Below are 16,955 nucleotides of genomic sequence, written 5' to 3'. Positions count from 1 at the left end.
TGTTTGGGGAATACCCACCAAGAGCGAGATATCCCTGTAGACCGTGGACATAGGGGAGTAGGCAGCCCCCGTTTGTCTCCGGACCGCCATACTCGTGGACAGAGGTTTGAGTAAAGCGGCCATCCCTTTCGCCGCTTGGACAGCCTTTCGGCGTGCCTCAGTGACGATTCCCTCTCCAGATACCTCTACGACGTAAGGGGATTCGAGTAGAGCATTTTGCAAGATAATCACGGCCGCATACATCATTACCTCCGCCGAAAAAAGGGCTGGGTTGGGTCTGCTGGTAAAGACCGTTTCTCCATCAGGATACTGAGTTTGAGGTACCAGGTGGCCAAATTCAAGTTCGCTGTACTCGTCATTTCCGATGCTAAAGGTACTGTTCAATGAGGGCATTGTTTTTTGACATTCAAAGAGAGATGCCTCGAGGAAGTTGAATGTTTGCCAGAATGGAATGCTAGAGGACCCCGAGCTAGACTCAACGTCTCCTAATCGGTGGTGAGTCAGAGTGCACAAGACGTTTCAGTGTAAACATACCCCTATTGCGCGCACGGAAGAGTCGTATGCCTTCAAAAAGCAATTCTATCCTGGCTCTGAGACAAACATGATCGATTTCTCTACTGACGTCGAATATGCCAGGATTGGGGGGCGCATTGGGCGAGGCCAAGTGACGGATCCAATCAGGGTTAGAGATTCCCAAGGCAGTGATGGGGAGATTCTGGAAGCTGATACCACATGCAGATCTATAGACTTCAGAAAGCGCCTAGGTGAAATTAGCCGGCGTCAGATTACAACGATCCCTTTTAGAATCGGGCCACCCACATCCTCAGGCAATGAACTGGGCAGTCCTGATTCTCTTGTGAGTATGCGATCCGCCACATTCAATGCAGACCAGATGCGCCTTTGTTCAATCATCTCGAGATCATTTCTAGGGAGAGGCAGCAAGCCTGCGCTACTACCTTGATGCTGAGCAGCAGTCAATGGTTGCAGTCCACAAGCGATAGCGAATCGAATGGCGCCAGATAAAGTCGTGTAAGCTTCGGGATACCGACGAGTGCGAGTAAAGTAGACTCCTAGCAGAGTCGAAGCGAGAAGGAAGTCCACAAGACGATCAACGAAAGCCAATGATGCATCCAGATCCGCGCGCGTCCGAGTCACAAAGACGGGTTCAAATGAAGACATAGAGCCCCCGCCAACATAGCAAGCAAGAAGGTACATTGAATTCATAAGGCAGGGGTGAAGGGTGCCGCCATTGGTAGGAAAAAAAGGGGGGCCTTGGAGCAGCCTTGCAATAAGTGGACCAGAATGGAATTGGAAACGATGAGCCAAGAAGATACGAAGACTTAACATTTAATGCAGTCAGACCCAAAGGGGAAATGCGACCTGGACGAGGCACACATACAGATAATCTTTGAGTTGGTTAGGCATTTCTGTCTGCATATCCCAATTCTCCAGAGCGCGTTCTATCGCGACACGAGCAATAACTTTTGGGTAAGGCTCTTCTGAATGAGAAAACGGCTGGTCTTCTGCAGATACGAAGGCTACATCAGAGGAAAGAAATGACGAAGGGAATACTGGTATGGTCTCGGGGACATGGAGTGCCTTGGCGGTATAGAGCTCCTGCACACTCTCGAGCTGAGGTAGAGTGGCTAGCCGAGAAGCCCGTGGGCTTTCAGAGGTTCCAGTACCGCCCGTGTCGTGGATAGGCGAAGTCGGGGTAGATCTCAGTGCGGCTACCTTGCTCTCCAAGCTCTCTACCGCTTCTTCTAGCTGTTTAACCCTGTCACTGGGAGTTCTCGCATACCCGCATGACTTCCCAAGCCTAAGACATCGTCCACACGTTGGCCTTACGCCATCGCATTTCTAATATTATAAAGGATGTGGTCAGATTCGGGTGTGCAATCATGCAGACCTGGTGCCTCACAGTCTTCCCCTGGCGACACACCAGGCATGCAAGTCCTGATTCGAGCAAGTCCTGGCGTTTTCTAGAGACCTTCGAGGCCGAGGCAGCCATTGGTGCTTGAGGGCTTGAAGGGAACATTCGTCGCGGGCGGCATTTATCGACGAACCAAAAATATTCAAACCTTGCCATGGGAAGTGAAACAAGCAGTCATTGTGATACTAATTGTACCTTCAACATAATATTGGAGGCTTAAAATGCCGACTTAAAACGTTTCAAGAAAGGCCATCCTTCTAGCTGGTGGAGGTAGATGCCCGTTGGAGGCGTCCATCTCTGCAGAAACTGTTGAAGCGCGGCTAAAGGTTATTCAAGAAACTGCTGCTATCGAGTCTAAAATGAATGGATAGAGAAGGCATCATCATGGTAAACTGTGGCTCAGGACCGCAGCATGTTCCCAATACAGAAAACAATTAGACACCTTACTACGTTTCAGAGCGCACCTGAGCCGCACAGTCCAATATGAACTGTGATGTTGAAACTTGTTCATCAATGATCACTCATGTGCTGCCATTGAGCTGTTCCGGGACTCGGGACCGGTGACCATGAAGCGCCGACCCAGGAACCAGTGTTGGTCTCACACCAGGGGAGTTGTTGGGCTGAGCCTGTTTAAACTTCTGCGGACCTCCACCGATTGAGGTTCGATCAACTCCGCGTGCGACGGGCCTCCATTCGTTGGAGATACAGGACGCCGCGAGGAAGGCCGACGCCAGGCGGCAGAGGTGGGTGTTGCAGCATGGTGACATATGTCGAGACTTCTGAATTACATCTCGTTCCTCCCAAATGTCAACCAATCATTTACCTGTTTTGGCTTGAATTGAATTGTGAGCTCAGCCGTCAAACTTCTTTTGCTGTGAAAATGCATGCAACACAAGCCTTAGATTAATCAATGAGTACTCTTCAAACCAAGTCGGTCATGCCAGGGGAACGTAGGAGATAGGGCGTGGTTATCGTCACACTGAACAGTGGATGTGCATGATAACTCGGAACGGCTGAATTAGGCAGGACCCCAGCCTCTATAGTGGAATATAGCGGCTGAATGGCGAATTTTAAAAAATGTGTCCAACAATTAGTCCCTTCATGGGAAGGCTGAAACGCTGAAAGAGTCTGATTTTGGCGAGATTTGAAAGCGACAATTTCGGTCGTTTCGCCGGCGCCATTTCTCAAGTTTCGAAATGCATCCCTTGTAACTAGTGCGGTGCGGTGTTGGCAAGTGTCTGTACTCCGTTCTGATAGAGGCTGTCGATAGGCTTCTGGGCCGTACGGCATTGCGGCTGCAGATCCTCCAGTACGGTGACAACAGAGATAGAAGACGCCGACATGCATTCATGCAGAAATTGAAATACTTGTGCGGGGCACGTGCCGCGCAAGACAACTCCGTAAGCGCTGCACAGCAGTGTTCGTCCTGGTGAAATTACGCTATTTCTGCCACTTGTGCTGACGTGTTCAATTTCCATTCTGGGTTTCACCCAGTGACTTTTATATTCTTTACGTACTATTAGTAGACAAATCTTGTATGTCGCATGTCACTCACTTTGCAACCCCCTTCATCTCCTGTATCATAGCGTGTTATGTAACTAGATTCGTATAATGACGCTTGGATCGAATGCTGTGCAGGTAGCAGCGATGCGAAGCACGCACTCTAGTTGATAGAACCCTCGGAAATGAAAACTGAGGGATAGAAGTCAACAAAAAGCTCGTGCTAGAAAGAATCATTGCGTGGTGATTTCTACAACCAGCACGCACGCAAGGGAACGTCGACACCATGACACAAACCTGGCCAGGAGGGATTGTGGTTTACCTCATCGTCAACTATCTGCATCCCTATTGTGAGAAATTTATACGTGACTTAGCGATCTGCCGTGAGGCTGCGACGCCTGAGTTTCGGTTCCAGGGATTTTGTGTGTGTCTACCATGACAGGTTATTCGTTTCTAGGCTGCTTCCTAGGATCCTACGTGCTGCTGCCCATTCCTTTGCACTTTCTCATGCGGCCTCGGCGGGATTCCAGCCCCGACTAGAGTAGGTGGGCTGCATGCTTTTCCGTCTCCCGGGTGACAACCCACCTCCCCACAGCCATACTCAATGTCCCATTCTTCTTGCCGGTGGAGCATCATCCGATCTGGAAATTCCTCCATGTGCCACAAGACCAATCACTGAGGGATGGCTTCGTGTCTTTTTTTTTTGTCCAAGCAGCCCGCGCGTCGACTTGAGCGATGGCTAGGAGGCGAGATCTTCATGCGTTGACTCTCCCCCATTAATCTGGCTTTTTGTAGCTGGTGGCTGGACTAACGCGGCGATCGCTTCACATCTGCTAGGGATCCTGCCTCTCTCATGGAACTTAGGGAATGGCTTTGGTACGAGGCTTGACTTAGTTAGAGGCACCATCGTATGGTAGGTTTACACCAGTAACGTGCAACCCATCCGGGATCATTGTTGTCCCTCCCTCGGGATCGTTAGGAAGGTCTGGGACTCGAACTTTCTCATCGTTAAGCCTGCCATCGATCCCGATCAATGGCGCTGTGAAGTGGCCATGGTTCATTTCCGCCCTGTCTTTTCTGGCACCCTACAAGTTTTTTTTACACCCTCGTCAACATCCCATCAGCCATTTTGTCAACCTCCTTTGTTATCACTCATGTGACGGTTTGTTTTTTGGCCGGCAAAGTTGACACAATTCAATCGCTTCGCACCAGGGGATCAGAGCTGGATGTTGTCCTACGAGCCCTTGCGGAAACCGCCATAGTTAGTTCCAGCCGTATATAAATGGTTATTATAAGCAGATGATTAAGGAATTGATGAAGAACACATGCACCGAGAAGCAAGGGGCATGGAGCAGCTGAGTACATTAAACGGACTCGGTGTAATACATACAGCGACAAACCAAATCATATGCTGATCGGATCCACAGCCCCAAATTCTTCATGAGGGACGTTTAGGCTTAGAGTTCAAAACATCTCTGGCCTTCTCTGGTGCATTCCCACACTTGTGAGGTTACGCAGGCATCTGAACACCGTCGAATGTATAGGGCGCGGACCAATTCCCGGATCGCGGAGTTGCCAATATGTAGCTTCTCCACGACATCATGCGTCCCGGTCGGTCGAGATGCTGGGTTCAAGATTTCCATCCTTGGCCAGTCCCAACTCCTCTGTTCGTCGCTAGGCAATGATTCTCGGGTCTACTGCGTAACAATATTCTCCGCTGTTCCAATGGCCGAGAACACGAGAAAGGGAACTAATACAACGATCTTAATTAATGGCCAACGTGGTGCTGCTTACATAAAGGTACATAAGCGTCGTCACATCGGGTACCTGGGGGCTTCACGGATGATGGCCAGCTCAACATCCCCGGTGGACGACTCAACGCCCTCTCCAAGCGCCGACGCTTCACTTGGACTTACAAAACCAACCACACATCTCCGTATTAAGCATGCACCGTTCAAGCTCATGCACCCTACCTACCTTGAAGATGATCACACCACGGCTCAAGGGACTCAGTGGCACTCTCGTGCTTCAAGGAAACATTTATATACAGTAAAACTCGCCAAGGTTCATCTCGATAAGCCGTCCACTGATGCCGAGAAAGCCACCACTAGTGAATTTAAGATACGCGGAGAATTACGGCTAAGGACATGTCATCCACATTCCCTGTTGAAACCCCGTCTGGCTTGGGATATCTCATTTTGGGTTGCAGTGTGGTTTGTGTGTGGGTCTGCAGCATGGGTGAGCACTCGCTGCGCATTGTATCCACATTCACTCACTTATATCGTACCCCCTCTTGCCTGGCGGTATCATCAATATAGATCATAAACGGGTTTTTACTGTTTATCCCTTTACTCTACGAAAGTTCCAGCCAAGGAGTCCAAGCAGCGGCATGGGGGTTCGTGGGAGGCACATTCTTCGAAGTCGGCGCATTTCTCATGTTCATCGAGTCGCTTAACTCTGGACATGAAGAGCTGTACAAGAAAGCACTTAGGAGCATTTTGAACGAAGATGGAGGCACGAGAAAACAAGAGAGGGGGAAACTTCGTTTATTGTATGTACTCTCTAGATGGTACCGCTCGAATTTTTACTCAACGTAGGCACAATTGAAAAAGTGGGCTTGCACCATTTCGCGATATTGGTTTCCTGGGCTCGACCATTCAACTATGTTCCGCATCCATCTTCTGGATCTCAACTCTGTTTGTCCTTACTGATCTAATTTATTCCCCGGAAGTCTGATGTGATATGGTCGTTAGAACAGGCCTACCTGGAGTGATACCCGGCTTCCCTGGGACGTCATCAGTAGCTATTACTGATGTTTTCTACTGGACGCCTCAAGTGATAGGTGGGACGGGTTTCACGATCGCATCTGTGCTTTTTTCCCTCGAGTGTCAAAAGGCATGGTGGAAACCGAATCCATCATCATTAGGATGGTGCGTGGCCTACCTTAAGTTCGATCAATAGGTATTTGTGTAACGAACTCTCACTTAGGCACGTCGGATTTTGGAACCTTCTAGGATCTGTTGGGTTCACCCTTTGCGGAGCCTTTGGCTACGGGTCTGTTGGGAATTCGTGGATGAATTACCAATCTATTCTGTCAACGTTCTGGGGCTCCTGGGCTTTCATGGTAAGATTCAGAGAAATATTTGCATATGCCTGATGACGAATTCGCTGAAATACAGATCGGGAGTTTGTGCCAGCTTTGGGAGAGCATATGGAGAGAAGCTAATACATGAAGTTCATGTCCAACTAATAAAATTTACTCGAATTTGCTATATGTATACATCGTAGAGGCTAGAATCCTGCCTGGCTAGAACTCGATGGGCAACTGCCTATCGGGGTACAATTGAGCCAGATAAGTAATATAAGGTAAGTATTAACCAGAGATATCATCAGCTGGTGTCCCTGATTAGTATATAGAACCAAAACGTAGTGTTAACACCTGGATTCAACAGAGCTCAGGCTGAAGGCCGGTATTGCTCCCACACACATCCGAGCATCCCGAAAATCAACTCAATAGAAAACTCGGGTTTCCGGAAGTCCTATCACTGAGCATTGCTGGATGTCTTCGGGGTCACAGTGCGCCATGTCCGGTCATCATAACGCGTTCACAATGGCTACTCCGCGATTCTGGGTGAATGGGAATTCGGCGCACCGCAAAAGCGGACCTGGAACGTTATTATGCATCGAAGGGCACTTACAATATGTGGTTCCTGACGGCCCTAGCACTTACCATGGTCGTCTTATCTTCCCCGGGGATTTCGAAAGACGGTGCGACGAATATGCCGCCCTCCCTTGGTCTAACCATACCGCTTCTCCGTACTGAATATGCACCTACCCACGTTGGAGACACGAGGCTGGGACTCAAGGTGGCCATGCTTCAAGGAAACATCTATACACAGCAAAGCCTACCACTGATGCTGAGAAGGCCACAACTAGTGAAAGGATTCGCGGAGAAATGCAGCTTTAAAGACACGTCATCTACGTTCACATTTGAAACCTCGCATGGCTTAGGATATCTCATTTTGGGTTGCCGTGTGGTTTGCGTGGCGGCGAACAGCGTGTCTATATATGTTGTACTCTCACATGGCACCGAAATAGATTATAAAAGGCTTTTTCTGTCTGTTCCTCTGCTTCATGCAGGTCCTAAGCATCAAGTCCTAGCAGCAGCGTGGGCATTCATAGGAGGCACATCCTTCGAAGTCGGTGCATTTCTCATGTTTGTCGAGTCGCTTAATTCTGGACACGAGGTGCTATACAAAAAGGCTCTGGGGGATTTTCAAGCAAAGACAAGGACACGAGAAAACAGGAGAGGAAGAAACTTGGTTTATCATACGCACTCTCGATAAAGGAACTGCTCGAACGGGTTTTGCTGAACATTTTGGCCTCCTGGCTTCGACGATTCAACTCTGTGCTGCGTCTATCTTCTGGATTTCATCTCTGTCCTCACCGATCCCATCCATTCGCTGGAAAACTGATGTAACGTGGTCATTAGAAGTAACCTACCCGGCTTCCCTGAGACGTCATCGCTGGTCATTACTGACATTTTTCTACTGGACACATCAGGTGGTAGGCGGATCGGGTTTCACGATCGCCCCTGCTTTATGCCCTCGAATGTCAAAAAGCATGGGCGGAGGTTGAGACCATGGTCAATAAGATGGTGCACAACCCACTTCAACCGTGATTGGTGTAACACACCCCTCAGCCTTTGCAGGGAATGAGTTGGGAAGGCTCGCGAGGCATGTCGGATTCTGGAACAGGGATATGTTGGGTTCGCCCTTTCTGGTGCCTTTGGTTATGGATCTGTCGGACATTCATGGATGAATTACCCAGTTTGTTGTTGTCAACGTTCTGCGGTTCTTGGGCTTTATGGTGAGAACATTCGCAGATATGCAGTGACGAATTGGCTGAAACCTAGATTGGGAGTTTATGAGAGTATCTGGAGAGAGGCCGACACATGAAATGTTTGTTCCACCAATAAAACCAGAATAAAGGATTGAAGTGATTAACGTACAGGTGTCCGACTATCATGCACATAAGCCGGATATAATAGAATAGTGTGTAAACTCTACACATCGGAAGCCACTGAGTCACCGGCATGACATCTACGCACTGGATCCGACGGAGTTAAGGGTATTGCTCTGCACAAAGAGATCAAAGGAGATCGGAGGTCAGAGAATACTCCCATCATAGACAGACTCAGATTCCCCAAAGGGGGGTTGGAAAAATTATGACGAACAACACATATCTCGTGTGTGATCGATGAAGTTGTCAACCGCGGTCCCAGAGTAATCTGAATCGAGTTCGGTGGTAAGCTCGCATCGGATGACACGAGCATCTTTCCACTGCGCTGCGAATTGCACCAAAGTGACCGCCCCCTTTTTTCCAGGTCGTGATGACCACAATGGAAAAAAAAGGGTAGAAAGGACGGTTCGATCCCTGCGACGATTTTCAACACTCTACCACTATCCCATTCCCTCCACTCTGAAGGGAAAAACTCGCAGAGTATCTCTGGGCTGTCTTTCAACTAGACGGGGGAAGATGGAGTGGCTTTTCTGGTACGTCGCTCAACGAAGTTATCGTTGGACTCCTCTCGAGCCGATCAAGAGGGATTAGAATACTCAGACTTTAGCCCGCTCGTAAGTGTAGATGAACAACTATCGAACGAGTCATCTTGTGCGTGACGAGCCTCGCAGCCTTGGAACCGCGGTTGAATCACATATCGTGTGAAGATAAGCCTGGAAAAGATTTTTATACTTTTGTGACTCGGACATCAGGTGACATCATGCCATCATGCAAGGATTACTCGCCTCCAAAAAGAATGTCTTGTTTCTTTTTGGAATTGGGGGTTATGGCATACGCAGTTTCGAACTCGAGTGGGACGACAAACTTCTTCCCCATCTGATGTACAGCATTATCTTATAAGACGAAATGTTGGACTAGCGAGTTTATCGCTCAGTCCCGTTGTACGTGAACTAGAATAGATTAAAAAGTAATCACCTAGCGAGTTTATCGCTGGTGGACTAATGTTTAGTACATGATTTAAAACATGATATAACCAACATACCTCAGTCCAGTTGTACGTGAACTGAGGGAAGGTTGGGTTGTCCAAAAATTGGGGTTTTATAGTCAGGCGCTATGAATGCGCACTGACTTTGGCACGGACGCCACCAAGAAAGGCAATAGGTGTAAATCTAAACGCCACACGACTCAACATCACCAAACGTGAGTTGGTCATAGCGAACACCATAATACCAAGAATTCTAACATATCTATCGTCTTTACAAGCCAGATCATTTTGCGGATGCAAGGTATACGAAGTGCCCTGCAGTGGACAATTTTGTTCCATATACTGTGTGCCTCCCTGGGGATAAGCCAGGGGAGACAATAACGTGCCCCAACTTCACTCCCATCTATGCCAGCAATCCCTTTCAGACCCACACGCATGTCCTCTCAAGCCCAGACTCTGAAGTCTTGGTTCAGGGAAAACTCTTAACGGTGCTTAAAGACCGAGTTGGGACCAGATTCGATGAACACACGATCCTCTCCATCATAGGGAAAATGCCTGGCGTGGTTGAAATGGTGTACCATCATGTATTTGACCTTCCTCTGCCCCTTGGTGACACCAGAAGAAAGTATTTCACGGGACTGCGGCAATTTGGGAAACCTTTCATGAGCATCCCTACTCTGCGGCAGATGTTGGAGACCGCATATGATGTCATGGAAGGTATTTTGGTCTTATTGGCTTTCTTCCATATATTCACATGTCTGCAGTGTTGCGGAATTTACGTTTCGAATCCCAAATCCTACATCGCGACATTAGCAAAGGGAGTGTTCTTTATATTGATGATAAGTCACCCCCGACGACAATTGCCTGTAGTACTCCACATGCCAACTTTGGTGGAGCAAGCCAGGCGGTTACAGTCACTGCCACAGGCTCATCCCTTTGCTTCATTAAGTATCTCCTCAATGAGAGGTATGTTGCAGTATGGGGCAATGGGGTGGTCACTGATGCAAGACTGAACCTAGCTGTGATCCCTGCGAAACATCGGCACTGCTCATTGATTTCAACCATGGTGAACATCTTACAAGAAAACAGAGTCTTGAGCACAAGCGAACTGAACGAACGGTCAGTTGTGTCTTATCTTCTCTTTGTAACCTATTTCATTTGCATTATCAGGGCACCCCTGTCTTCATGGCCTGTGCCCTTCAACTGAGGAAACCAGTGCCACTTCACATTCCCTCGATTCTCGCTGCAGTACCTCATAGTCCTGAACCCTATACTTTGGCCCACCCGGACCGTGTTGCTAAATTCCCATCCACACCACCTAGAATGCTCATCAACCACCCGGGTGATTGTAACAATCGTGAATGGAGGCATGAACTTGATCACGACACGGAGTCTATCTGGTGGTTACTCCTTTACTGGACGGTGACTGTGCAACCCAAAGGGGAGCCAGATGAATTCATTGCTCACTCCACCTGGTCGCTTTTAACAGGAGATCGTTGGGATAGACTGATTCGTGACCTGGCCAGCGGGCCCGGAGAGCCGGACGAGGGCACTGGGACCGACATCCACACCCTCTACTACAAACCACTGCGGCCTTTGCTTGTCAGGCTCGCCGAGATTCTTGTCATTGACAGATATTGGCTGGAGGACTCTGAAACGCGAAATGCACCACAATATGTTAGCGAGGCATTTCAACGTTTGATCCTCCAATTTATCCTTGACAATCGTAAGGCGGATTTCATGGTGCGCCAGGTTAAAGAGCGCCCCCGTCGAGTTGAAAAGGGCTCGCAAGAGCCAAGCCATTCTGCTACAGCCAGCCAGAGGAGGAATGCTGAGGTCAGTAGCAAGATCAGTAGTAGACGCTCATCCTCCCTTTCCTCAATCCAGGAGGAGCACATCACGCAGCCTGCCAAGGAGGTAACGGAGGTATGCTATTGAGGCATTTTTTGGTCTCGGATTCCTGTCTCTTACGGACACGCTTCCTTAGGACAGTGCACATGGGGGTGAAGATATGGATTGGTCTGCCAACAAAGGGTTTATAAAGTCGAATAATATGTAATCCCTGTCAACAAGCATGTAATATAATTTGTTCCGCTGCTTGAGGTTGAAGTGCTTGAGTCAGCGAGTGAAAGGTTGTCTTACTAGTTTGGGGACGGTAATGTTCCGTTCCCCCGTTCGCCTCAGGCCTCAGTAATCCGTCTAAGTATACGCTTGATTTGGCTGTATATTGACGGGGTAGAAGTAAAGGCTAATCTGCCTTTTACAGCTACCCCGAGGGTTTATATACAATCTTATACATTCTCGGCACAAATAAATAGAGAAGCTTCCGCGACGCTAAATTAGCGTCGCGACATAATTATTACACAACACAACATCAACTGATGTTGTGGGCGGAATATAGACATGGGCCGGGGCCTCACATCCTCCTCCCTTGCGATACTAGATCGCAGACAGGGTACTAGCATATATACACCAGGGGAAAGCAAGCATTTTTAAAGAAATCAATTCAATTTTTTTTTACGTTCTACATACGAAGAATGTATGCAAACGGGGGCACACTCATTGCAGGAGGCTATAATAGTATTTTGTAGGCGAAGCCCACTTAGAGTTTCTCCTGGAACATATGCACCCAGATCTTGACGACAGTGTTGTCGACGATGGAACGACTTTCTCGTCGTTGTGAGTTTATTAAATACCATCGTCCACCGTGACGATGTTGATAGTGTAGGTCGTCGACGGCAGAGTTGTCGCCGACGAGAAAATGAATAATCAACGACGATTGCGTTGACGAAGGACGAAGGGTACAGAATAGACAATCAACGACAGCATTGTCGTTGACGAAGGTAAGAGATTATTGATCAACGACGGCCTTGTCGTTGACGAAGGTATGGATGAGGGGGGGTCAGTTCCTCATTCGTTTACGCGGCGCTGACCTGGACGGGCCAGAGCCGGATGGGCGATTCGACGTGGTCCTACGAGTCGTCGTGGACCTAGCCGCATCGACGGCGACATCGTCACTCAGATAGTTGTCGTCGTAGTGACGAGTCTCGACATCAGCGTCGTTCATGGACGAATCCTCGTCTTGACGACGGTGCGAATAATGGACATGGTGCGCGGGATGGCCACGTCCATGAGAAGAGGGCGCACGCCCTCGCACTGGTGGTGCGTGGGCGGATTCGTACACCGACGAGTGTGCATACGTCGGAGGGGGGTATTGCGGCGGAGGTGGGGCGTTTGAATACGCCACAGGGTGTGGGCTCGCGTACATCATAGGCGGGTTTGAGTACGACGTTGGGGGAGGGTTCGAGTACATAAGTGCTCGTTCCTGGCGTTGAATTTTACGACGCTCACGAGCGTCGTCAGTCATTGGTTTTATCCATCGACACGCGAGGATGTACATCCATGCAATACGAGCCGGGGGGTACTGGTCGGGAAGTCTTTTCGCCTCCGTCTCAATGTCGTCGCACGACATACGCATTCGTGAGGCGCGGTTGTTCGTAGCCACCCTGTACCAATCGGTACAGGTGTCGACGTCCTCTTGCGAGGGCTTGCCCGTCTTGAACGACCAGGCAAGATGGTACATTGTAGCATAGAACCTCACACCCTCTTCGGTGTGTATGTAGTTACGAACCAACTCGAACCACTTAGGTTCTTTGTCGCGGACGAGCGCAGCCGCGTCTGGGAATTCGATTCTATCGACATGGTCGATGTCGTAGAAGCGGGTAGGAAGGGCCACCGATCGACAATATGTCGGTGGGGGTAGGGGTTCGCCATGCACTTCAGTGAGTTTGGCATCGTAGTACTCGTAGTAATGGTAGCCGGGTGGACGGTTCGCGACGAATTCTTCGAACGGGGCATCAGGGTCGACGACCCATTCGCCTTCCATCTCGTCATCGTCGGACGTGGGGGCCCATCTCTTGGAAGAGGTGGTTTTCTTCGACGGCGCAGACTTGGCCGACGCAGGATCCACCGGGCCAACCCCGGGGATAACGATGGTTTGGGGAACAGTGGGCCGTGACGACGAGGGAGCAGAAGATGTGATCGGGGCAGGTTTGGGAGACGCAGGGCGTCCCCTCGCCGTGCGCGCGACTCTAAAGACGTCCTCGTTGAGTTCATCGTTGGCCTTTCGGAGGGATTCGACCCGTCGATGAAGACGGTCGTTTTCAGAACGCAGGTCGTCGGCCTCGTTCTGCAGCATCTCATACTTGTTCCTGAGCTCATCGAGCTCATCACTCCTACGTTCGTCTTCGAACGTAGTCTCTTTGCGTTTCTCGAGTTTCTTCTCGATACGGGCCCACACGACTTCTGTAATCATTTCGAGTTGATCGAGCCCTGTCTGCGTGGAACGCGGCAGGTGGGGGTATTTCTCACTCGCGCTTACGCGAGTGGGCAGGACCAAATGGTCCTGTTTTGGGGTTAAAACGCCCGTGCTGGGCGTTCCAGGGGTGACAGTCTGAGCGACTGTGGAGTTGTCGTCCATTGACGACATGGCAGCATCCGTGATGGGACTTACAGGTGGGGAGTTTGGACTGGAGTCTACGAGGGCCTCCTTGATGGGGGAAAGGTCGAGGGAGGAATCAGCGAGGGGGATTCAGTCGCGTTCATTTGAGCGATTTCAAATTTGATGGTAGGAAGCAGGAATTGATCCCGCTTTCGTCGCATTTATCCGATATTATTCGGATATTCCCGGACTTGCCAGTTTAGGCAACTCATGGCTTCAACGCCATAGTTGGCCGTGATAAGGCATTGATATCCGCTGGTATCGGACCGGTAGGCGACGTTCACGCCGTGGTCGTGATGGTCCGCTGGATCTATTGTCCGGCGTCTGATCCCGTCGTTGACGGTTCAGTTCCTCGACGTTCTCTACCCCTTGTACTGTTAGGTAGTCATCCAACGCAATTAGATCGTTTACGTTGGCCAAGGGTTCCCAAGTAAGGTCACCAAGTCCCCATCGGACACGGAACCATAAAGACTTATCGTCGTCCCATCGATGGTCGACGATTTCCTTAACCTGGTATTCCCGTTCTGGGTCGTCGCCAAAGTCGTAAAACACTTCTACGGCGCGCCCAGGGAACAGCACAGAATCATTCGGCTCATGAGGTGCGAGCCGTGAGACGTGGAACTTCGCAAAGATATTTCTTTGCGTCAACACTGGGGGAAGCCTGAGGACGTAGTTTGATGAGTCCTCAAATACCTCCAGTATTTCGTAGGGGCCAATATAAGTTGGCAACAACTTATGCGCCCTCCCCTTGGGGAGGTTCAGATCTTTCGTTGAAAGATATGCGTAGTCCCCTTTCTTCAGTTTTGGGGAATCAGGGCGCCGATGTCAGTTCGCCTGGATAGCCTGTTCTACACGACTCTTAATAATAGCGTCGTGAGCGGCCTGGATGTTGTCCAGGGCCCACTGGGCAAAGGATTTCACCCCCGGCAATTCGGATGACGGCAGAGACACGGTCATTTGTGGGAGGTATCCGTATACCAACTCAAACGGGGCGAATCCCGTTGATTTGTTCGCACTTGAGTTCAATGCGAATTCTACCATAGGTATATGCACGGCCCAATCTCGCTGATCGGGTCGGACGAATGACCGAAGGATCTGGACCACCGTCTGGATCGCTCGTTCTGCTTGGCCATCCCCTTGAGGATGGAATGCGGTAGTTAACTTGAGTTTAACACCCATGAGTCGGTGTAACTCAGTCCAAAATTGAGACGTAAACTTCGTGTCACGGTCTGACACGATGGATGTTGGCATGCCGTGCAAGCGCACGACATGTTGCAGGAACAGATGCGCCAGTTCAATAGTCTTGACCTGGGTCGTCACAGGCACTAGGTGAACCTGGCACGTTAGTCGGCACAGAACTACCCAGAGGTAGTTATAACTCAGGCTCGTCGGGAATGGTCCGACGAAATCCATGGCGATTGACTCCCAAGGTTTCTCAGGGACCGGGAGCTGGTGAAGCAGTCCCGGATATCTGAGTTTGCTTTTCTTGGTCGTCTGGCACGTCCCGCAGGACGTGCAGAATTTCTCGATGTCTTTTGACATCGAAGACCACCAGTAGTGTTTGCGTATGTACTCGAGCGTCTTCTTGGCGCCGAGGTGACCAAGGATGCGGTGTGCGTGCTCGATCGCGATGCCCGTTATCCTCTCCCCTTTATGAATAGATTCAGGGAGGACAAGTCGTGGCTCGCCTGAATCATTCAGACGGAAAATTAGGCCATCGACGATCGAGAACCTAGGGAAATCCCCAGGTTTTGCCAGGATCCCTCTCCAAGCATTGTGTTTGGAGTAACCGTCTTTCACACTTGCGATGAAAGCTTTGTCCTCTACATGAGGACGTAGCTCTGCCAATGGCGGCAGTACATCTTCGAGGGAAAGCTCCCTCCTCCCTTGACGATCGTCAGGGGGATCGAGCACGGATGCCTCGAGATCTCGTGGCTCTTGAGCGTCTCCGATAGAGTGGGACGCGCCCAGCCGTATGCACTGCAGTCTCAACCTGTGCAGGTGTAGTAATTCCCATGCTTCCTCAGCACGCGCCAAGGGCAGATCGTCGCCCTCTTTATCAATTCGTATGTCTGCGGATACGTAATCGTCGTAGTGGACATCCTCGTCTGACGAGGACTCATAGTATCGCGACAGGGCGTCAGCCACTTTGTTTGTGTGGCCTTGTACATACACGATGTCACAATTGAAACCGTGAAAGAAATTCTGCCAACGAATGTGACGCGGCGCAGTGTGATTCTTCTCTTTGAAGTAAGTAAGCGCCTTGTGGTCAGTGACCACAGTGAATTTCCGCCCACCAGTCAGCTCGTCCAGCCATTTGGTGAGCGCTTCCAGAACGCCTAGAGCTTCTAGCTCATAGGCGAAATACGCCCGTTGAGTCGGGGTGAACTTCTTCGACATAAACGCAGCAGGGTTAGAGGTTTGCCATTCTGCACCCTGTGCGAGCACGGCCCCGACGCCAGCGGGGCAGGCGTCGGTGATCACCCAGACACGGTACTTGTTTTGGTCTTCTGAATCCGGTATATCCCAGATTATGGGCTTTAGAATCGGCGTCTTGCACGCGATTATTTTGATCTGCGCGAAACATTTTTCGTGTAGGGCGCTCCAGCGGAACGGCATATGGCTGGTGCATATGGATTGCAACGGTCCAGTGTATGCACTGACGTTGGGTAGGAATTTCGCTAGGTACTCAATGAGCCCTAGGAATCGCAGAACCTCGGTGTGGTTCTCTGGCGTTCGCCAGTTCCTTATTTTCTCTAGTTTGTCGGAATCTGCGTGGATTCCGTTTGAGTCCACTTTACACCCCAGTATGTCGAGTACAGGGGCGAATGGCTCAAATTTTCTTGGGCTTACATAGAGCTTCTCGTCCCTTAGACGAGTATATATCCACAAGAATTTCTCGTTGTGTTGCTTCACTGACGTAGTTCCAGTGAAGATGTCATCGAACCATATGTGGACGGCTCGACCGATTTGGTCCCTTAGGATCCAAGTCAAAACGCGCTGGAACGTGGAAG

General features: G+C 50.0%; 4 protein-coding genes across 4 annotated transcripts; 3 read left to right on the top strand and 1 right to left on the bottom strand.

Annotated features, from left to right (window-relative positions):
- Positions 1-257: 257 nt before the first annotated feature.
- EI90DRAFT_2423788 (uncharacterized protein) lies at positions 258-2,471 on the bottom strand. The gene is made up of 4 exons (XM_039053003.1): positions 1,922-2,471; positions 1,400-1,860; positions 820-1,339; positions 258-760 (listed from the first exon to the last, which is right to left on the bottom strand). The coding sequence occupies exons 1-4, from the start codon at positions 2,087-2,089 to the stop codon at positions 476-478; spliced, it is 1,434 nt and encodes a 477-aa protein (XP_038920739.1). The 5' UTR covers positions 2,090-2,471; the 3' UTR covers positions 258-475.
- Positions 2,472-5,027: 2,556 nt separating this feature from the next.
- On the top strand, positions 5,028-6,728 carry EI90DRAFT_3039477 (uncharacterized protein). The gene is made up of 6 exons (XM_039058945.1): positions 5,028-5,671; positions 5,752-5,984; positions 6,046-6,129; positions 6,187-6,363; positions 6,422-6,557; positions 6,613-6,728. Exons 1-6 carry the CDS (start codon positions 5,159-5,161, stop codon positions 6,664-6,666), a joined length of 1,197 nt encoding a protein of 398 aa, XP_038920738.1. The 5' UTR covers positions 5,028-5,158; the 3' UTR covers positions 6,667-6,728.
- On the top strand, positions 6,694-7,921 carry EI90DRAFT_2423716 (uncharacterized protein). Its single transcript, XM_039053002.1, has 2 exons — positions 6,694-6,799; positions 6,851-7,921. The coding sequence occupies exon 2, from the start codon at positions 7,069-7,071 to the stop codon at positions 7,777-7,779; it is 711 nt and encodes a 236-aa protein (XP_038920737.1). The 5' UTR covers positions 6,694-6,799; positions 6,851-7,068; the 3' UTR covers positions 7,780-7,921.
- A 1,873-nt stretch (positions 7,922-9,794) lies between these two features.
- On the top strand, positions 9,795-11,532 carry EI90DRAFT_3286468 (uncharacterized protein). Its single transcript, XM_039067010.1, has 7 exons — positions 9,795-9,928; positions 9,987-10,157; positions 10,205-10,406; positions 10,460-10,559; positions 10,611-11,276; positions 11,328-11,366; positions 11,428-11,532. Exons 2-7 carry the CDS (start codon positions 9,992-9,994, stop codon positions 11,497-11,499), a joined length of 1,245 nt encoding a protein of 414 aa, XP_038920736.1. The 5' UTR covers positions 9,795-9,928; positions 9,987-9,991; the 3' UTR covers positions 11,500-11,532.
- Positions 11,533-16,955: the final 5,423 nt, after the last annotated feature.

Source organism: Cantharellus anzutake (assembly GCF_015039405.1).
Source record: "Cantharellus anzutake strain C23 chromosome Unknown EI90scaffold_7, whole genome shotgun sequence".
Taxonomy (NCBI): Eukaryota; Fungi; Basidiomycota; class Agaricomycetes; order Cantharellales; family Hydnaceae; genus Cantharellus; species Cantharellus anzutake.
The sequence above is the reverse complement of the archived record's forward strand: the minus strand, read 5'-3'. Positions and strand labels throughout refer to the sequence as shown.